Genomic DNA, 17,654 nt, shown 5'->3' on the forward strand with positions numbered 1-17,654 from the left:
TTTACCTGCCATAGCAGTTACTTACTGGTCGTAAAGTGCCATATACAACTTACAGAAACGTCTTCATCTGACGAATATCGTCTGCTTAAGATAGCAAAGTCTCCTTTCCGTCTTTTTTTTGAATCAACCTTTCAGCTTTTATTTGACTATTCAATGAGTAATAAGTGCGTTGAGTAACCCAAATAAAAACCAATCATCTAAATCATCCTATTATGAAGCAATAGGGCTCAATGAAAGAAAATGCCAGGCGACTCCAAATACTCTGTAATGATAGGCCTAAAAGTGGTGGTTTGCATGCAACTTGATGATATTTCAGTGCTTGGGATAGGGGAACATTTAACAAAGTAGGAGAATTTCGCTTCAAACGCGTCTTCAATAAATAGTTTTATGTCGCTTATATGTGGGGATTATTAAGTCGAAACGGATTCCGTAAAATCTTGCCCAGTCTACCACATGTGAGTCTCGCGGATTTCGCTGATAATGTGGTTTGCTCGCGTTAGAGCCTAAAAATGAATGTTAACATCGGTTACCAAATATTGAAAAATATTTTTCAAGTTCAACAGCCTCACCTTTAGCATGTCAGCGGCCTCTTTTCGGCGCACTGCAATATGGTCAGACTCATTGAGGAGCGTCTCAGCCCTATCCGACTTGTACAGATGGGTGACCAGTTCGCTCTGCAAGTTGTCCTTAACGTAGTTAACCAAGAAATGCATTATGGCCTTTGGAACCGAATCTTGAATGGATTTCCTCACAATGTAGAAATACGATTTGATTAGGCGCTCTAAAAATGAAGAGTATATTGAAATCCACTAATGTTGGCATTTAACCGACCGACTCACCAATAACATCGCAGTCCTTTTGTTCTTTATCAGTCAGCCGGCGAGGGTTGTGGTTTGCCGGCACATCAGGAAGCAGATTGACTGGCTTCACAGGACTGACAATGTTGTTGTGAACTGGCGTGTTGCTGGCCGAGTTTTCAATGCTGTCTGGTCGAATTGGAGCTGGTGGTAGAATATTGGACAGCCAGGTGCTGGCCGTCGAGTTCTCTCCAACGTGATTCTAACAATGCCAAAACATAAATATGGTTCCTAATAGGTCTTGATAAATATACAACTTATTTCACCTGTTCGTGTGCATCATTTTGTTGCTGGTGTTGGTTGTTTTGCAGTTGCTGTTGCTGCGAGGCTGAGACCTGTGGCGACATATGGTTGCGTGGTGTGTTAGCCCTCCGTTGGCTTCCTAGATTCATCTGCGAGTAGGGATCATTATCGGTTTTCAGCAGACTCGGCACAAGCGCAGCATCTTTGTGAAAGTCCGGATGCTTGGTGTTGATGTAGGCCAGTTCGATGGCCACAATGTTTTCCACCATCACATTGGTCGCTGGGAGGCGGCGACGCAACAGTTGCGTGACGACATCCACAATTTTTTCATGCAGTTTGGGGAAGCTGCAAGTGGGAAAATTGAAATTAGTAATCATACACACAAATTAAGTGGCGGTTACTTGCCGCATCATCTCCTGTTGCACTTCGTTGCCGCAGTGCTGCACAATGCGCTGCATCTCCTCATGGATTAGTTCCACACAGCGCAAGGAGGGCTCCTCAAGGCGTCGGATTTGGCGTTTCACCAGAAGCTCGAAGGATACTTCCGGAACAAATAGAGCCGGCCGGGGACCCGTCGCATTCCTGATGGCCGTTAGTATGTCCATTTTGCTTAGGCCCGCCAGGGGATGAATGGAGTCTAGGGTGCGGCCAAAGGTCTCGTGGAATATGTAACAGATTCGGGCGCCACCGCACAGTTCGGTGGTTTCAATATTCCTAGCCGTACCCTCGATTGTGGAGCAGTATGCACTGGCGAACTTGGTGATGATTTGCAACAGCGTCTGACTCTTGTCCGAAACATCCTCGCCATAGGAGTTTAGTAGAGATTGGAACTGCGTTGACATTATGTTTACACGGGTCTGCAAGAAACGGGTCTTCTATTAGTACATACTTCAAAATCGTTACAGAAAACAAACATTGCGAGCGATCAGCACATACGATCCTGATATCCATTTAAAAATATATAATATTCGCTTTCACTTTTTGTTTATTTCGACAATTTCTATGATAGACATTCTGTCAAGAAATTTGTTTATTTTTTTTGATTTGAAAGTTATAGGAAATAGAGCCGACCTTTAATTGAATTTTAATACTAGACACCTTTTAAATAAACTGAAGTTATTTAATACACCAGCACTCACCTTTAAATCCGGCAGGCAGTCGCGGATGTGGTGCATCAACAGCCGATTGAGAGTTTTGGCCAGGTAGGGTGTGCCGTTTCGAGTGGCTAGAGTGGGGTACTTCCTTTGCAAGAAGGCAGCCTCATCCTTCATCTGTTCGTCGATGTGCTTCTGGTCCATTATGTCTTTTTGCGAGCGGTTCATCACGCCGATGATGCCTAGCTTTACGGGAATGACTCGGCCGCAGAGGATGTCTATGGCATCAGTGCCGGCGTCCATCAGGTCCAGCTTGGTGACCACAGCCAGAGTGCGGCGACCGTCGGGATCCACGTCTTTGGCCAGCTTCAGCGCCTCGCTGGTGGCCATGTCCGTATTGGCCGCCGTTACGGCCAGGATTATTGAATTGGGGTTCTCAATGTATTTGAGCACCAAGTCTTTGATCTGCGCCTCGATGTCTTCCGGCTGATCCCCCACCGGCACCTTGGTGATGCCTGGCAGGTCCACGAGCGTCAGGTTGACCACATTTGTGGAGAATATCTTTAAGTTTATGGGCTCTGGGCAGATTCCTTTGTTATTGCCAGCAGCACGTTCCGTTTCGTTTTCGATTTCTTTACGAATCTCGTCGAAGTCCGTGTAGCACTTCTTGGAGTGTAGGAAACGGCCCCACTCCTCGGCATTGGAGGTACCTACAAAGGGGACTTGATTAGGGTTACGTCTTCATGGTTGTGGATGAATGAACTCACCGTTTTCGGCAGAGCGGTGTTCGCGGTCATCGAGGGGGCAGTAGATCAGTTGCAATACTAGGGGACGGCGGGTGACGATTCCTGTTCCACGCGGAAGAAAGGAGCGACCTACCACGCTTTCGATGACGGAACTCTTGCCGGAGCTCTGGAAATCAGAGGTGTGAGAAACGCAATGAGTTTAAAAACAGAGCTGATAGGAGCCAATTTCTAGATAAGGAACTTCTTTAAGCATGTGCAACAAGGAAACACTCTAAAGTCGTCAGATTAGCTGTGGTTATCTGGTACGGGCAGGGTTCTTTACAGTTCACTACTTTTCTTTGTAAAGTTAAATTTTAATTTTCCTTGAAAAAAAATTAAATAAAGTTTTTTTTAGAAAAAACTTATTTATTTTTTTTTATAAATTTAATTATATTGTTCAACCTTTAGTACAATTTAATTATATTTTACTTTGAATTTTTGTTGGCCATATTAGAGAGGCTTGACTGTAAATGCCAAGGGGCTCTCACTTTTCGTCATAACGAATTATTTTAGAGCTAAAATCAAAGTACAATTAAATCCGCGATCAAAACAAATACAGTCACAACTAAAGTTTCCTATAAGGAATGTACCGAAAAGAAACTGCACACTTTTAATTGTGAAAAGCTCTCAGTGGGAGCCTTCGATCATGCCATGCGGTGCACCGTTAGAAAGCTCTATTAATTCTGCGTTGTTTGTATGTTCTCTTTTCACTATTTGTTTTGCACATTTCGCAATGCCTCGTATTGAAGAACACGTCCGTCAAAAAATTGTGCACAATTACTGCACAGAAAACGGTGTTTCGTACCGAAACTTAGCCAAACGCTATAAAGTAAGCGTTAATAGTGTTAAGAATATTATTATCAAATTTGGGAAGACATGTTCTCTAAAAGATTTGCCAAAAACTGGCAGAAAAAAAGGTCCAAGGGATGCCAGCGTCGATAAGAAGGTGCTAGCTTTAATTGAGAAAAATCCCACGACGTCAGTTCGAGATTTGGCCAAAAAAGCGCGAACGAGTGTAAGTATGGTGCAGCGCATAAAACAACGGCATGGCCTAAAGACTTATAAAAAACAAAAAGTGCCAAAAAAAAGTTTGCGCCAACAAGAAGTCGGCAAAACGAGAGTACGCAAGCTTTATGATCGCTTGCTCACTGAGGCAGTGGAATGCGTCGTAATGGACGACGAAACATATGTAAAATTGGACGCAAAAACATTACCAGGCCCCCAATTTTACACAAAAGCCAAAGGTGAAACAATTAGCGACTCGGTCACCAAAATAGAAGTGGACAAATTTGGGGAGAAAGTCCTGATATGGCAGGCAATTTGCACATGTGGCCTAAAAACCAGCCCATTTTTCACAAATGGCACAATAAACGCAGAGGTTTACCAAAAAGAGTGCATTAAAAAACGTTTAATACCGTTTTATAGAAAGCACAACGTGTCGACAATATTTTGGCCAGACTTAGCGTCAGCGCACTATGCCCGGTCAACATTGGCGCTCCTTGAGGCGGAGAACATCAAGTTTGTTTCAAAAGAGGAGAACCCACCAAATTGCCCAGAGCTGCGTCCCATTGAGAGATATTGGGCCATCGTTAAGCGAAATTTAATAAAAAATGGTAGTCTCTCCCAAAATAACAAAGAAATGAAAAAAAACTGGATGCGTGCAGCCGGCAAGGTCACCAAGGAGGGTGTGCAGAACCTGATGAGAGGAGTTAAGCAAAAAATTCGCTTAAAAATAAGAAGTTAATTTTTTTTAAATTCTGTTTATAAAAATTGAAAGTTTAAGTTTTGCTATAAAAAGAACAAAAAGAAAAATTGAAATCGAATCAAAAACATGAAAGTTATAGTAGAAAGAAAGTGTGCAGTTTCTTTTCGGTACATTCCTTATCTTTATATATCTTATGTGTGTCATACTGAGTGTGTGCAGGAATGTGTCACAGCAGCTGTTTTTTTTTGTGTGTAGAACCCTTGAGTATTGATTTTCCAAGGGGGGCGGACATCAAAATTTCCAAAAATAATCATGTAAATAAAAAACACCTGACTTTATTCGGACTGTTCCCTTGAGGAGTTTTATTTGAAAACAGGAGGAAAAAACATAACACTCCAAAGTGGCAATATAATGCCGGCAAAAACGCATCTTGTTATATAATTTTGCGGGCTTCTGAGGGACTCGCAAGGAAAAGTAAACTCATACGGCTCTTTTTGGCGCACTGGCGGACACTTCCTTTTATGCCAATGGCGTAACTTTTTGAGCTTAGCTTTCTGAAATTCGCTTACCTGACTGCCGAGAACAACAATTTGGGGCAATTGTATTGAGTCGGAGCCGACCGTGTTGAAGACATCCTGCAACTTATTTATAACTGGAATAAGAGCCTCCATTTTGTGTGTCCCGTGTGCTAGAGGTGCTGCTGAACGCGTTCGAATCGATTGCCTGTTTATTCCACGCACATTAAGGCTATTTTATTGTTTTTTTTTTGGTTGACGCGAGTACCTAAATAAAATTTGCAATTTCCAGGGCTGCACTGCGAATTTGTTCTGAGCTGGCGGGCTGCCACATCGTCGAAATTTGTTTGCCGTGCGCGTACATCAAATAGGTCGGGCAACCCCTGAAAAGCTTTCGCAAAGTGGCAGCGCATTTTCAAATATAAACTTTTCTTCATTTGAACGCTTGAAGCTATTATCTGTTATTTAATATATATTTATACCCTTGCAGAGGGTATTATAATTTTGGTCAAAAGTGTGCAACGCAGTGAAGGAGACATCTCCGACCCTATAAAGTATATATATTCTTGATCAGGATCACCTCCTGAGTTGATATGAGCATGTCCGTCTGTCCGTCTGTCCGTCTGTCTGTCCGTCTGTCTGTTTCTACGCGAACTAGTCTCTCAGTTTTAAAGCTATCGTCTTGAAACTTTGCACACATCCTTCTTTCCTTTGCACGCAGTATATAAGTCGGAACGGCCCGGATCGGTCGACTATATCCTATAGCTGCCATATAACTGATTGATCGGAAATGGTATAACTTTGGTGTTTTTAAAGTTAGAGAGTTCAAATTTTAGGTGAGAGCTTTTTTTGGCAACCTAATACGACATGCCAAATTTCATAAGGATCGGCCGACTATATCCTATAGCTGCCATATAACTGAACGATCGGAAATGACCCAACTTTCGTGTTTTTGATGATAGAAAGCTGGCACTTGGTACACATTCTATTTTTGGTCAGTTTATCCGATCTACCAAATTTCATAACGATCGGTTGACTATATCTTATAGCTGACATATAACTGTACGATCGGAAATGGTATTTGGTAGAAATATCAACTTTCGTATTTTTGAAGATAGAAGCTTGAGACTTTTTTTAGATTTTGTATTGTAATAAATTGGATTATATATTCATATTCCCATAAGGATCGGCCAACTATATCCGATGTTTGCGATATATATCCGGTTTTAGCTGCAAGGGTATATCAACTTCGGCTCCGCCCGAAGTTAGCTTTGCTTTCTTGTTTTTCTATAATTTTGTAAGCTAGGTGCCTATTCTTTAACTAAGTTCTTACATTTTTTAATTTTTAAATACGTTTTTTGTTCAATTATGATGAGCATAGGGCTCTTGGGAAAATGGGAATAAATTTTTATTTTATTTAATACGATAAATTTTTCGAACCAACATGATCTAGCTCCGGGGAAAAAAAAAATCAATTTACCCAATTTACCCAACGAGGAAATTTCAAAAAAACCCCATGCTCGTTTAAAAAATTTAACAAAGTGGCAGGCAACAATAGATTTCTCCGTTCCACTGGCCCGTCAATAGTTATCCTTGTTCGTTTTATGGATTTTATTTTTTGGCTTTGGATTGACAAACAGAATGTGCCTGGATATTGAATGCACGAGAATGTGTTGTATGTATGTACATATGTACATACATACATGTGTGGGCCTGGACCATTGTGCAGACTTAATGATATGGGCCGAAAACCAGCCCCACCCAATAACACACACTCCTATGTTCACCACAATGCATTGTTGGTAGCATCTCGCTGTATTCTGCCATGGCAATAGATAACAAGAGTTAAAGTTTAGTTCTGGGACCGAAATGTAAGTACTCTTTCAAAGCTTTACGTCTTTTAAAGGGGGTTCTATCACTCCTAACAACAATTAACACTTTCTGTCTAGCTGTTAAAAAAAAATAGAAAACAAACTTTATTTTATGTAATTCTTAATTCTATTTATTGTTTAGAGCAGCGATTAGATGAAAACCTCTACTATTTCGCACTTTATTTTTTGTTTGTTACCATATATTGAAAGGTAAATTTTTATCATCTAAGTTTATGATTGAAAAAAATATGAGTTATGGTGTTGCCCGTTTAAATTCCCATACAGCCTTATGCCCTATCCACCTACCCGGGTCTGTAAAACTGCAACAGACTTATAAAGATTATAATAATATAAACTATAATATAAACTCACAGATTTTGGTATTATAGCGTCAGCAGGACCGCATGTAGGCTGTTTAGTTAGAACTGTAGGTTAGGTACTTTTTCAGGTGCTACTTAATTGGCTCTAACTATTTCTATCTTGGTGGTTATAAATATTTTAGCCATAATAGGAAACAATTTTTTTATTTAAGATACTTGAAAATGGCGTAAATGAAAAAAATACTGTGACCAGTTGAATCTGAGAAGCGAAGTGGTCCACGTTTCTCTGCCAATTTCTTTTGCCCCTGTAAGAGTATAAAAAGCTAGGAGCTGGAGGGGCAGCAGCCAAGTGGTCAGACCTCGTCGACAAACAAAATGCCAAGGAAAAGGGACAATCTGGGGGCAGCCTCAAGTGCCTTGGATTTGCATGTGGCCCAAAGGGGAGGGCCATGGTTGCTACATGAATTTGATGCTCCCATATCCTGTGTGTTTGTGTGTGAATGCGGGGAGATACCGGGCTCATCTGTCGCTTTTATCGGTTTATATCAATGCACTAGGATGCTTGTCGCCCAATACACTAAGCATTCAAAATTCGATAGTGACCCAAATGGACCAGAATATTAGATGTATAGAAGCTTCCACTCACTTTTGCATCCCCATCTGCCCTATTTGACAACAATTCGCATTGTACTTCCCCCAGTCAGCTTCTTTCGGCTTTCCCTGGCACACCGCTGGTAATTGAATAGAAAATGACAATGGAAATTGAATCGAAGTATTTGTTATAATTTGGAAACGCTTGGCTCTCGGTTTAATGGATTGTGAAAGCTTTCCATGATGCTCAGATGGCTTACTTTGTATTTTGAGGGTCTACTATACATAGATTTTGGATTAAGTCTTGCATGTTTTCTTCCAAAATGTGTTTCTTTTTATACCCGGTACTCATAGATTACAGGCGTATATTGTATGTAGTCGTAAGATGGTATGTAATATAATATATATCAGACCTCATAAAGTATATATATTCTCGTACAGCACCGAAAGCCGTGTCTATATAGCTATGTCCGTAGGATCTTAGACTCTATAAGAGAAAGCTGTAGGATTTGGCATGGAGACTACTACAATGTCCAGGCAGTTCAAGTATGTTTCGAATTTTTGCCACGCTCCCTCTTGCCCACAGAAATCGAATTTCGCGAACTTGAACTTGTATGGTACCCGAGTATAACCGGGTATAACATAGTCGGGAAACTGGACTGGAGTCGGGAAAATAGTCTTCCCTTCTTGTTTGTTTTTGGAGAAGGACTCAAATATTAAACTTAAATATGTGATTTAATCATTTTGTAACGCCAGTTCAGAAAATGCTTTTGATAAAGGGTTTTGGCTAATCTATTCCAAAACCGACATTTTCAATTAAGAAACAATTAGGTCAAATCAAACGGATTTAAGATTTTAATTTTAGCTTCAGTGGATTGTTCTAAACCCGAAGCATGTATGAAACAACATTTTATTCTAATCTATTCCAAAACCGACATTTTCAATTAAGAAACAATTAAGTCAAATCAAACGGATTTAAGATTTTAATTTTAGTTTCAGTGGATTGTTCTAAACCCGAAGCATGTATAAAACAACATTTTATTTTCAGAATTAATTTATAAAAATGATCGAAGTTACAAATAACTTCGTATGAAAGTAAGGGCGAGGAGTGAAAGGAGCTAGAACCAGGTATTATGATACCATAGCTTATAGATAAAGATCTTTACTTTGTAAATTCATTAAAGTTAAAAAATTTAAAAATTTTACATTTTACCTACGTTTTTGTATCCAAAAGCAGCTTCCTTATTATTCAAAGTTATTCCACCTCAAAAGTCCCACTTAATTTGTGACAAAGCTGCAGATAGAACACCATTTTGTTTAAAATTCCCCCATTCATGAGACCGACACCGAAAATAAGTTTAATTATTCCACTTGGACTTCCGACTAATCTCATTTTTGGTCCCTGGCAAGTGGAGTTCTTGTGCATTTTCATAGATGAACTTTTCGGCTTCCAATTAACAAATTTGGCCAGCAACTTGCCAGGACACCTTGGATGGGAGGTATGTGTATAAATATTTTAAAATTTCTTTCGTTAAATTGGCATTGTTGGACCGAGCAACTTTCCATCTTAGCCTGACAACTTGCCGAAATGTGCGGCATAGGAAACTTCTTGCCTTGACATTTATTGCCACAGACAGGACCAAGGCAGCCGGAGGAGCGGTGCCACCTCCTTCTCGAGCCCGAAATTCTCCTCAGGGGGCGGAATATTAATTTGATAATTTTACGGTTGAATGCAAATTCGGTGTCAGAGTCCTTTGCTCTCTAATTGACTGACGAATATTTAAAATATGAATTTCAGATGAGGACGAAGTTCAACAATTGTCTGCCGGCCCGCTTGCTTTTTTTCCTCTCCGCCCTTTTTAAGTTGGATTAATTATGGAACTGCTAGAGCTGAAGCTGAGCGTCTTATATCTCGTTGGGGTATTAATCATGTGAAAGTAATTTTGCCCATTTGCATGCGTTGCAGAAACGATAATCTTCATCCATCATTTTCAAGTGTTTCCGCAGGATTATAGTAGGGCTGCAGCGCTGCAAGGATCCGCAGGGTCTGGCATCAACTGCGTCGCCTTGTTGTACCCTTTCCGGGCGAGCGTGTGTGTGGGGATTCCCCTCATTATCCTGCGTCGTGTCGTCGTCAATTATTCTTGTTCTACAGACTGCCAGCAACTGGCAGAACTTTGCATTTAGTTGATGAGCTTCTCCCATATCCCAACTCCTACTTTTGGCCGATACAGCTCAGCTCCATCTCCTCCTGGCTTGGTCTTTTGTGCTTCGGCTTTCATCTTTCGGCTGACTGCCAGTTGATCAATGGCTCTGCCCGTTTTCCATGGTGTTGCCATGCAATTACGAATTTATATTACGTATACGCCATGTGGAAGCGACTGGGGAAGGGCCCTGTCTTCCTCTCCCTTCCTTGCCACAACTGCAGCAATAATGAACCATGAGCGGCCCCTCGAATGCCTGGCAGCTTGTGGCCTGGCTTGAACATGGCAAGCAATGATAGCCAAATAATTTCCGATTGATTCTACCATAAATTATGGCCCCCTTTTAAAGGGGTGTCTGTTTAAAGTAGTTGTTGTGCTGGGAACTACAATTTTATTACAAAAGGTAGACACATTTATTTATAAATTAGTATTATAAAATTATTTTATATCTGTATCTGTTTCATTTCTCATTACTACGCATAAGTGAGCCATCTGGGAACCGCAGAAAGATGGGGATCTGCGTAGCAGATGTCGTCGCTTTTGGCACACATCTCGTTGCCCATTTATTTGCCTGGGAATGCGACGGCTGCCAGATGTTAGCCAAAAGTGCGAAAGTATCGCGCGTACGATGAGCTGCCGTTTATTCAATTTTTGGGAAACCGACCTATGTTTAATTGGATTTGCTACTAAGCGGAATTAGAACTCTCCGGGGGCAAGAGGATGTGTGAGAATTATGTATATTTGAACATAGTCGAGCTGGGGTAAAACACTTGAAAATCTAAAAACTCGAAAAATATCTTTTTCCTACTTTAATTATTTAACTTTTAATGAATGTTATAGTTTTTCGAATATTAATGTTAAATGTTATTAGTCTAACAGTTAACAAAAATATGAAAGTACTTTTTTGACGTGCATCTTTCAGGCGACAAGAAGCAAGTGTAAATTTCACTTGAACTGATAATTTCACTCAATTTGTGTGCGCTGATGAGCAAAGTTTTCCCATTTGCAAGGGACTACGTGTGCCACCTTTACAGGCCCCCGGCTTTTTCGACCCACCACCGCCAAACTCTCAGCTCCCGGCCCACAAACACCAGTGCAAGTTTTCATCTTTTCGTTCTCCTTCATCTACTGATGCTCCTCCTGAGCTGATTTCTTTTTTGACTACGACGTCGCTGACTTGAAGGTGCCAATTAGGGATTTCCGCCTCAATTACTTTTGCGAGCGCACGAAAACCAAGTTTGTATGATTTTCGCATGACAGACTCGGGGCTTACCTCCACTCCCGCCCAGGGAGTACCTGCTTCCTTTCACGGAGCACCCACTTCCTTTAAAATGTAATTGCACGGAGGGTGTCCCCAAGTGAGGGGCTGTGCGTGATAAAAAAAAAAGTCTGATTTGCATTTTACATTCCATCTGGAGGTGGAAGAAGATGAAATAGTTCATGTGGCTTTCCAAGAATGAGTTCCTGGCTCAGTGATTGGTTTGCCGAGCACGTTAATGTAATGGAAATATGTGTGCAATGAAGTATTTAAACTATCGGGAAGTGAAACACAGTGATTTTTTTTATTGTTTGAGATCAGTAAAATTGCGTAACAAAATTTAGAATTTATTTTACGACAGTGTTCCATAAATTTTCATTACAAAAGTACGAACTCTGGACCGAAACCAAGTCGTCTCAAAGAGGTAGTCCCCTTCCGGAAAGGGCAGAATTTTTGTCATTCGGTGGTTCATTATGTCGATGGAAAGTTTTTCCATTATGAGGTCATGCTTAAATGAAATACTTCATCCAATAATTTGTATGAAATAGTTGCCATACTCACATTAAACGGACACGAGTGATTGAGATTCGAGTATCTCTGATATGATTCGAACACGAAATTCGCCACTGGGTTCGACTTTCGGTTGTTTATGAATTTGCAAAAGTCCACTGTTATGTTGTAGAGAAAAGGCTTGTATCCATTGTACCTTTTCCACATCACCAAGTTTATCTAATGCGCAAGACAAGTTTCAAAAAAATTTCATATATTATGGCATTTTTTGATTACCTTAATTATACTAATGGGCAGTTGATAGAGTTGCAGTTTGGCAGAGAAGTACTTGTAACTGCGATTCACCGATTTCAAAAAACAATATTCGAATTCTCCGAATTTCTTGTCAAATGAACTGCAATTCACATTTGTGAACTCGAATCGGCAATCCCCCTAAATAATTATCAGCCGTTTAATTTTTTTAATAGCGTTTTATAAACTTTTTATCATACTTTCATGGTCAAATTCGCAATGCCAATAAAAAGCATTACAAAATAGGGCATGCAGCACATATTGTATTACTGGTAGTCCAAAAAACACTGACATTCGTAAAAAACATTCATTCGTAAAAAATGGATAGTAATCACATCTAATGCAATTTAAAACAGCTTAGAATTATTTTTCCTAATTACTGTTTAGGTAAATTTTTCAACATGTAAAGTGTGTTATAATTGTGCTAGTCCCACCGTTGGAAAATACCTCTGTCACTTGCATGATGGGATATTACTAAGTTTTTATAATTATTAGTTTATAAATTATTTTACATAAATATACATTTTGTATAATTATTACAATTATGTATGTACCAAATGTAAATGATTCTTCCAGTAAATAAATTTATACCAGCACTATTTTGTTTAGTTAGACCCCAAGTCCCGCTTAGTCACCCTCAAAATTCGGTCGAAAAATTACATTATAGTTAAATTCAAACTCTCCAAGTTGAAGTCTGACTAACACATCAAACTTGGTATATTATGGCTGATTACTAATTAATACTGGAGGAGCATACATTTTACTCTAATTTAATTATATTCGACTGACCCAGAAGGGGGAGAGCTATGTAACCAGTATCTAGAGCCTCGGATTCGTTGGCTCCCTTTCCAAACACATCAAGCTGAGAGCCTTTCAAATCAACATCAATATCGGGCTAACGACAAAGACCACCTTTTGTCAAGTCATTCTAAAAGGCCTGCAAACCGAGCTAAGCACTTAACAATATTGCATTGCAACCAAAGCCCAGGCGGAGTGGTTAGATCGAAGAGGAATTATTTGTTGGCCGGAGGGGGGGGGCCAAAGTGTGTGACGATTTGGGATTGAACTCTTGTCTGTAGGTCCTTCGTCCGCCACCCAACTCGTCCTGGGCCCGCTCGTCATCCTCCTGCTTAAGTGTAATTAAATACACCCGACTCCTCCCCTCCAAAGATTGGTTCTCATCAAATGGATTGATTTATGATGATACCTCTCCCGCCCGACGAGGCATGACATAATAAATCGCCATGTCCTGGCTCCCTTGCCGGCTCCCTTGCAATGACAGCCACAGCGCCCCGGCACACATGAGCCAGGGCCAGATTCGAAAATTAATTTGCTAAAACTTTTGCCAGCTCAACTCTCAAATCTCGCATCTCACATTTCGCATTCTATGCGCAGTATTTATATTTATTATTTAATTTCGCTCGCTGCTGTGTACTTTTGCGCATTTTCATGCTCGACTGCCGCTGCCTTTTCTTGTGTTGACGGCAAAGTTTAATTTTTATTGTTGTTTGACTTTGTTAAATGATTTTTATTGCCTTTCTTCGGGAGCCGCCGGGCCATACGGTCCATGAGCTCGGGCAGAGGGCCAGGAAAGAAGCCTTTGTAGGAATTTAATAAAACTGCTGTGACCATATTGCCGGGAAAACAGTGCACAAAGCTCCGATTTCTTTTTTTTATCAGCGGACATCAGGCCGATCCCCAGCCAACCCAACAGGAGCCACTCCTTCGTGTCCTTATTGCGCTTGAATTTATAGAAGTCCCCAGTCGAGATTGACGGTTCGGCTTGAGCTGTGGGAGTCATTTGATTGCAATGTACATACTTGCGATTTGTAAAATACTTCACCCAGACAACCACAAGTTATGAGCGTCTTGGGAAAGCTCTGAAAGGCAGCCTCGGTGGAAAACCACAACAAAGCGGGTCTAGGATATGCTCCCAGAAAAGTTTACTTATAAGAGGCAAGTTGTTGTCTCTATGTAGCATGTATTAAAAACTTAATAAATATACACTTCATTTAAAAAAAATATTGAAACAACAAAAAAAGTGAAGTTAGTATTTATTTTAAATAATTAAACAGTTACTTTTTATTTATAAATTTTTGTAAACATTTCAAACAAAGTTTTTCCATCATTTTTTGTTTAGTATCAAGACCTTAAGTGTATCTTGAATGACAACCCGGACTCCATTACCCGAAAAACTTGGCGTCACCGCAAAAAGGTGCTTCTTAAGTCTGCGAGCCTCCTCAAAGGAGCTTGAAAGGGTTCGCAGAATATTTCATTAAATATGAGGGATTGGATGGTTTCCTCTGAGCTTTGATCTTTCTCGCTTCAAATAATTGACTGAAATGTGGTTTTTACCAAAAATTATTTTGTAAAGGTCTTGAAAGGACTGTCGGCCATTAAAGGTGCCAGTTTCCATCTCATGTGGCTGGGATATCCGTAACCATCAATTTGTCTGTCCGCGAACGAACCACGGGAATGATTAATTGCACTTTGCTGGAATCCAATTCGAGTCCTTGTCAAATGAATTGCATAATCATCTGTCAATTACAGGGCTGTCAAATCGCTGCCAGTCGGTGCGTCGTAGTTCGATGCTGAACTCAACAAATTGGAATGGGTCATGAATGGCTGGCAAGCGCACGAGGCCCGGATTAGAAGGGCATCTCCCATGGACGGGATGCATTTGTGTCAACTCGATTGTTATGGATGTTTGCACTAGTGAGCGGTATATCTTTTTCAATACCCGCCCCTACGACTGCGCCGTTGCCGTCCCATTTACCCAACGATTGTCCGGAGAAGGACATTGTACGCATTGCGTCACTGTGAGAGATACGCCCATTGTTCGGTGAAACAAAGCCAAGCTCTGCGACATTGTGCCTCTTGTGAGCCTTTTGCTTTGCTTCAGCTCTGGCCTCATAGTTTTAATCTCACTAATGGCAGTGGCAGCCGAACGCAAAAACAAAAAATAAAAAGTGCAAATGTTACTAACCCCGGGGGCGTGGGACTCTCAGTCTGTGGTTCCAAAGAAGCAGACCGCGTGCTCATGTCAGGAAGGTCCCTTGTTGCCCACGACATCTGAGTTCAGCATCCTCGGAGAGATTTGAAAAACAAAGGACAGTTCATGCGAGTACCTAGCTTTAGTGACATATCAGCTTATGATGAAGCTATACATACATAGTGCGCCATATTTAATTTGTAACACATCATGGGTATAATTTGCATGAAGAGCAATGCCCAAACCTAAATTTAATTAAACTATGGAATATCATCAAAATATTAAATATAACAAACACACTACAAAGAGATTAGTTCATAGTGACGCCTGTATAAGAGTTGTATACGATAGGCAGTCCCTTTAGCAGAGACCAGAACCACAGTCTTCGATGTCGCAAAAGATCGAGGCGCACCACCCCCGGATAAATAGCCTCAAAGTATAAGCCAAGTTTATAAGACATTTCGATCGAGTAGAAGCTCAGTGGTCGATTAAAATAAAAATAAATTAAAATAAAATGGTTACACTTTGTTTGGTCATTAAGCGTTTTCAATGCCGTAAGTAAAAGACGATTTTGTATTTAAATTGAACGTTATAAATGTTTATTTCTGCATGCAGATCAAGCCGGATGATCCGCAGATAGACCGGCTATGGTGCATGCAGGGACTCAAGTAAAATACAGCGAGGGCGGCCCGACTGGTCACTGCGAAGCTAAAGCTCTCGAATAATGGAGAGGGCGGCCCGACCTAGACACTGCGAGCTAAAACCTCTATGGAAAGCTTGTTGAGTCGAGCGGCCGAGAAAGAGTCGGCTTGCGATCAACAAAGCCTTTGTACAAACTTAAGCCTAATAAATATACATTACACTAATAATTACACTAAACATTACATAAACATTATTTAAAACATTATTTAAACATAAACATTAAACGCCGTGCGGCTGCTTGACCCGCATATTTAACTTTAAGTAAGTTACATTAGCCAAAATTAACAAAACTAAACTAATTTCTATCTTGTATATTGATTTATTTTGATCGAAATCTTACAAAGTAAGACATAACAGTGCATTTTTTAAACCATTTCCGATCGTTCAGTTATATAAAATATAGTCAGCCGATCGTTATGAAATTTGGTAGGTCGGATTAGCTTACCAAAAATAGAATCTGTACTAAGTTTCAGCTTTCTATCTTAGATTAACACGAAAGTTGGGTCATTTTCCATCGTTAAGTTATATGGCAGCTATAAGATATAGTCGGCCGATCCTTATGAAGTTTGGCATGTCGTATTGTTTTGCCAAAAATAGCTTTCGTGTCAAATTTGATCTATCTTTAAAAACATTAAAGTTATACCATTTCCGATCAATCAGTTATATGGCAGCTATAGGATATAGTCGGCCGATCCGCATCGTTCCGACTTATAAAGCAAAAATTTAGAAATTTAGTGTAAATAAGTTGCGTGCCGGTCCAGGCCGGGCCCGGGCCTTGGTGAAAAAGTTTCGTGTGCGGCCGGGCCGGGCCTCTCAAAAAAGATTTTGTTTTCGTGCGGACCCGGGCCTCAAAATACAGGCAAATATTTGTTAAATAATTTTATATAATTTTTTTTTTGTAATATTTGTATTACAATTTAAGCAAAAAAGCATGAGTTAGGTCTTCAATATAGGTTAGTTGACTTGGAAAGCCATAGAGAATCGATATAGTACCAAAAATAGATTATAGAAATTGGGTTTCCATTAGTCCCACAGTTAACAGATTCACATTAAAGACTTCGAGATTGACTCCTTAAAATATAAATTTCTCCAAAAAGGGAATTTCTAAAAAAATTAAACAATCTACAACATAGAGTCTATGTCATAGACTGTATTTCTTTGATGGAATCGGCTGAACTTAGTTTAAATCTCTTTTTAAAAATTAGATTTAATTTATAAAAATCGTTTGTTAGACACCTTACATTTTCACTAATTAAAAAAGACAAAACGACATTTCACGTACACAAACACATAATACAAGCCAATCTAATAAGTATTAATTTCAAAAATTTAAATTTTGTTTCTCTTTTTGCCCTAAAAATTTAATATTTCAAGTAAATGTAAGCATCAACAGCAAAAGCTGTTTTCAGCAGATGATTTCTTTGCAGTAGCCCCTATCTATTGAAATTTCTGGCATGCAACATTAAAAATTGATCTATTTTGAAGAATATGCAGTGAAAATTATTTAAATTCTTTAACTATCAAAAAATTGTTTTTGGCCAGAAAACGTGGTTGAATTTTCTATAATTTCATATTTCCTATATTTGGTGGAAAACATTCCACATGGCTTCCAAAATTCTTTAATCTTGATGATTGGAACCTTAAGGTTGGACTATTCTGTAATTTTTAATGGAGTTAGAGCCTTTTAACTTGACATCACTCAATATTTTTTTGATA

General features: G+C 39.8%; 2 protein-coding genes across 3 annotated transcripts; both read right to left on the reverse strand.

The window, feature by feature from the left end:
- Positions 1 to 112: 112 nt before the first annotated feature.
- Drp1 (dynamin related protein 1) lies at positions 113 to 5,509 on the reverse strand. 2 transcript variants are annotated; one of them, XM_017243976.3, is made up of 8 exons: positions 5,254 to 5,509; positions 2,962 to 3,106; positions 2,240 to 2,904; positions 1,506 to 1,957; positions 1,124 to 1,445; positions 840 to 1,059; positions 570 to 781; positions 113 to 503 (listed from the first exon to the last, which is right to left on the reverse strand). In XM_017243976.3, the coding sequence occupies exons 1-8, from the start codon at positions 5,353 to 5,355 to the stop codon at positions 447 to 449; spliced, it is 2,175 nt and encodes a 724-aa protein (XP_017099465.1). In that variant the 5' UTR covers positions 5,356 to 5,509; the 3' UTR covers positions 113 to 446. The 2 variants fall into 2 exon arrangements, with proteins under 2 accessions (XP_017099465.1, XP_070132921.1); XM_070276820.1 differs by lacking the exons at positions 2,240 to 2,904; positions 2,962 to 3,106; positions 5,254 to 5,509 and adding an exon at positions 2,015 to 2,161.
- A 6,286-nt stretch (positions 5,510 to 11,795) lies between these two features.
- On the reverse strand, positions 11,796 to 12,505 carry LOC108127076 (uncharacterized). Its single transcript, XM_017243913.3, has 4 exons — positions 12,445 to 12,505; positions 12,230 to 12,385; positions 12,005 to 12,172; positions 11,796 to 11,951 (listed from the first exon to the last, which is right to left on the reverse strand). The coding sequence occupies exons 1-4, from the start codon at positions 12,502 to 12,504 to the stop codon at positions 11,796 to 11,798; spliced, it is 540 nt and encodes a 179-aa protein (XP_017099402.1). The 5' UTR covers position 12,505.
- Between the last annotated feature and the right edge of the window lie 5,149 nt (positions 12,506 to 17,654).

The sequence above is a fragment of the Drosophila bipectinata genome, chromosome 2L (assembly GCF_030179905.1).
Source record: "Drosophila bipectinata strain 14024-0381.07 chromosome 2L, DbipHiC1v2, whole genome shotgun sequence".
In the NCBI taxonomy this organism is placed as follows: Eukaryota; Metazoa; Arthropoda; class Insecta; order Diptera; family Drosophilidae; genus Drosophila; species Drosophila bipectinata.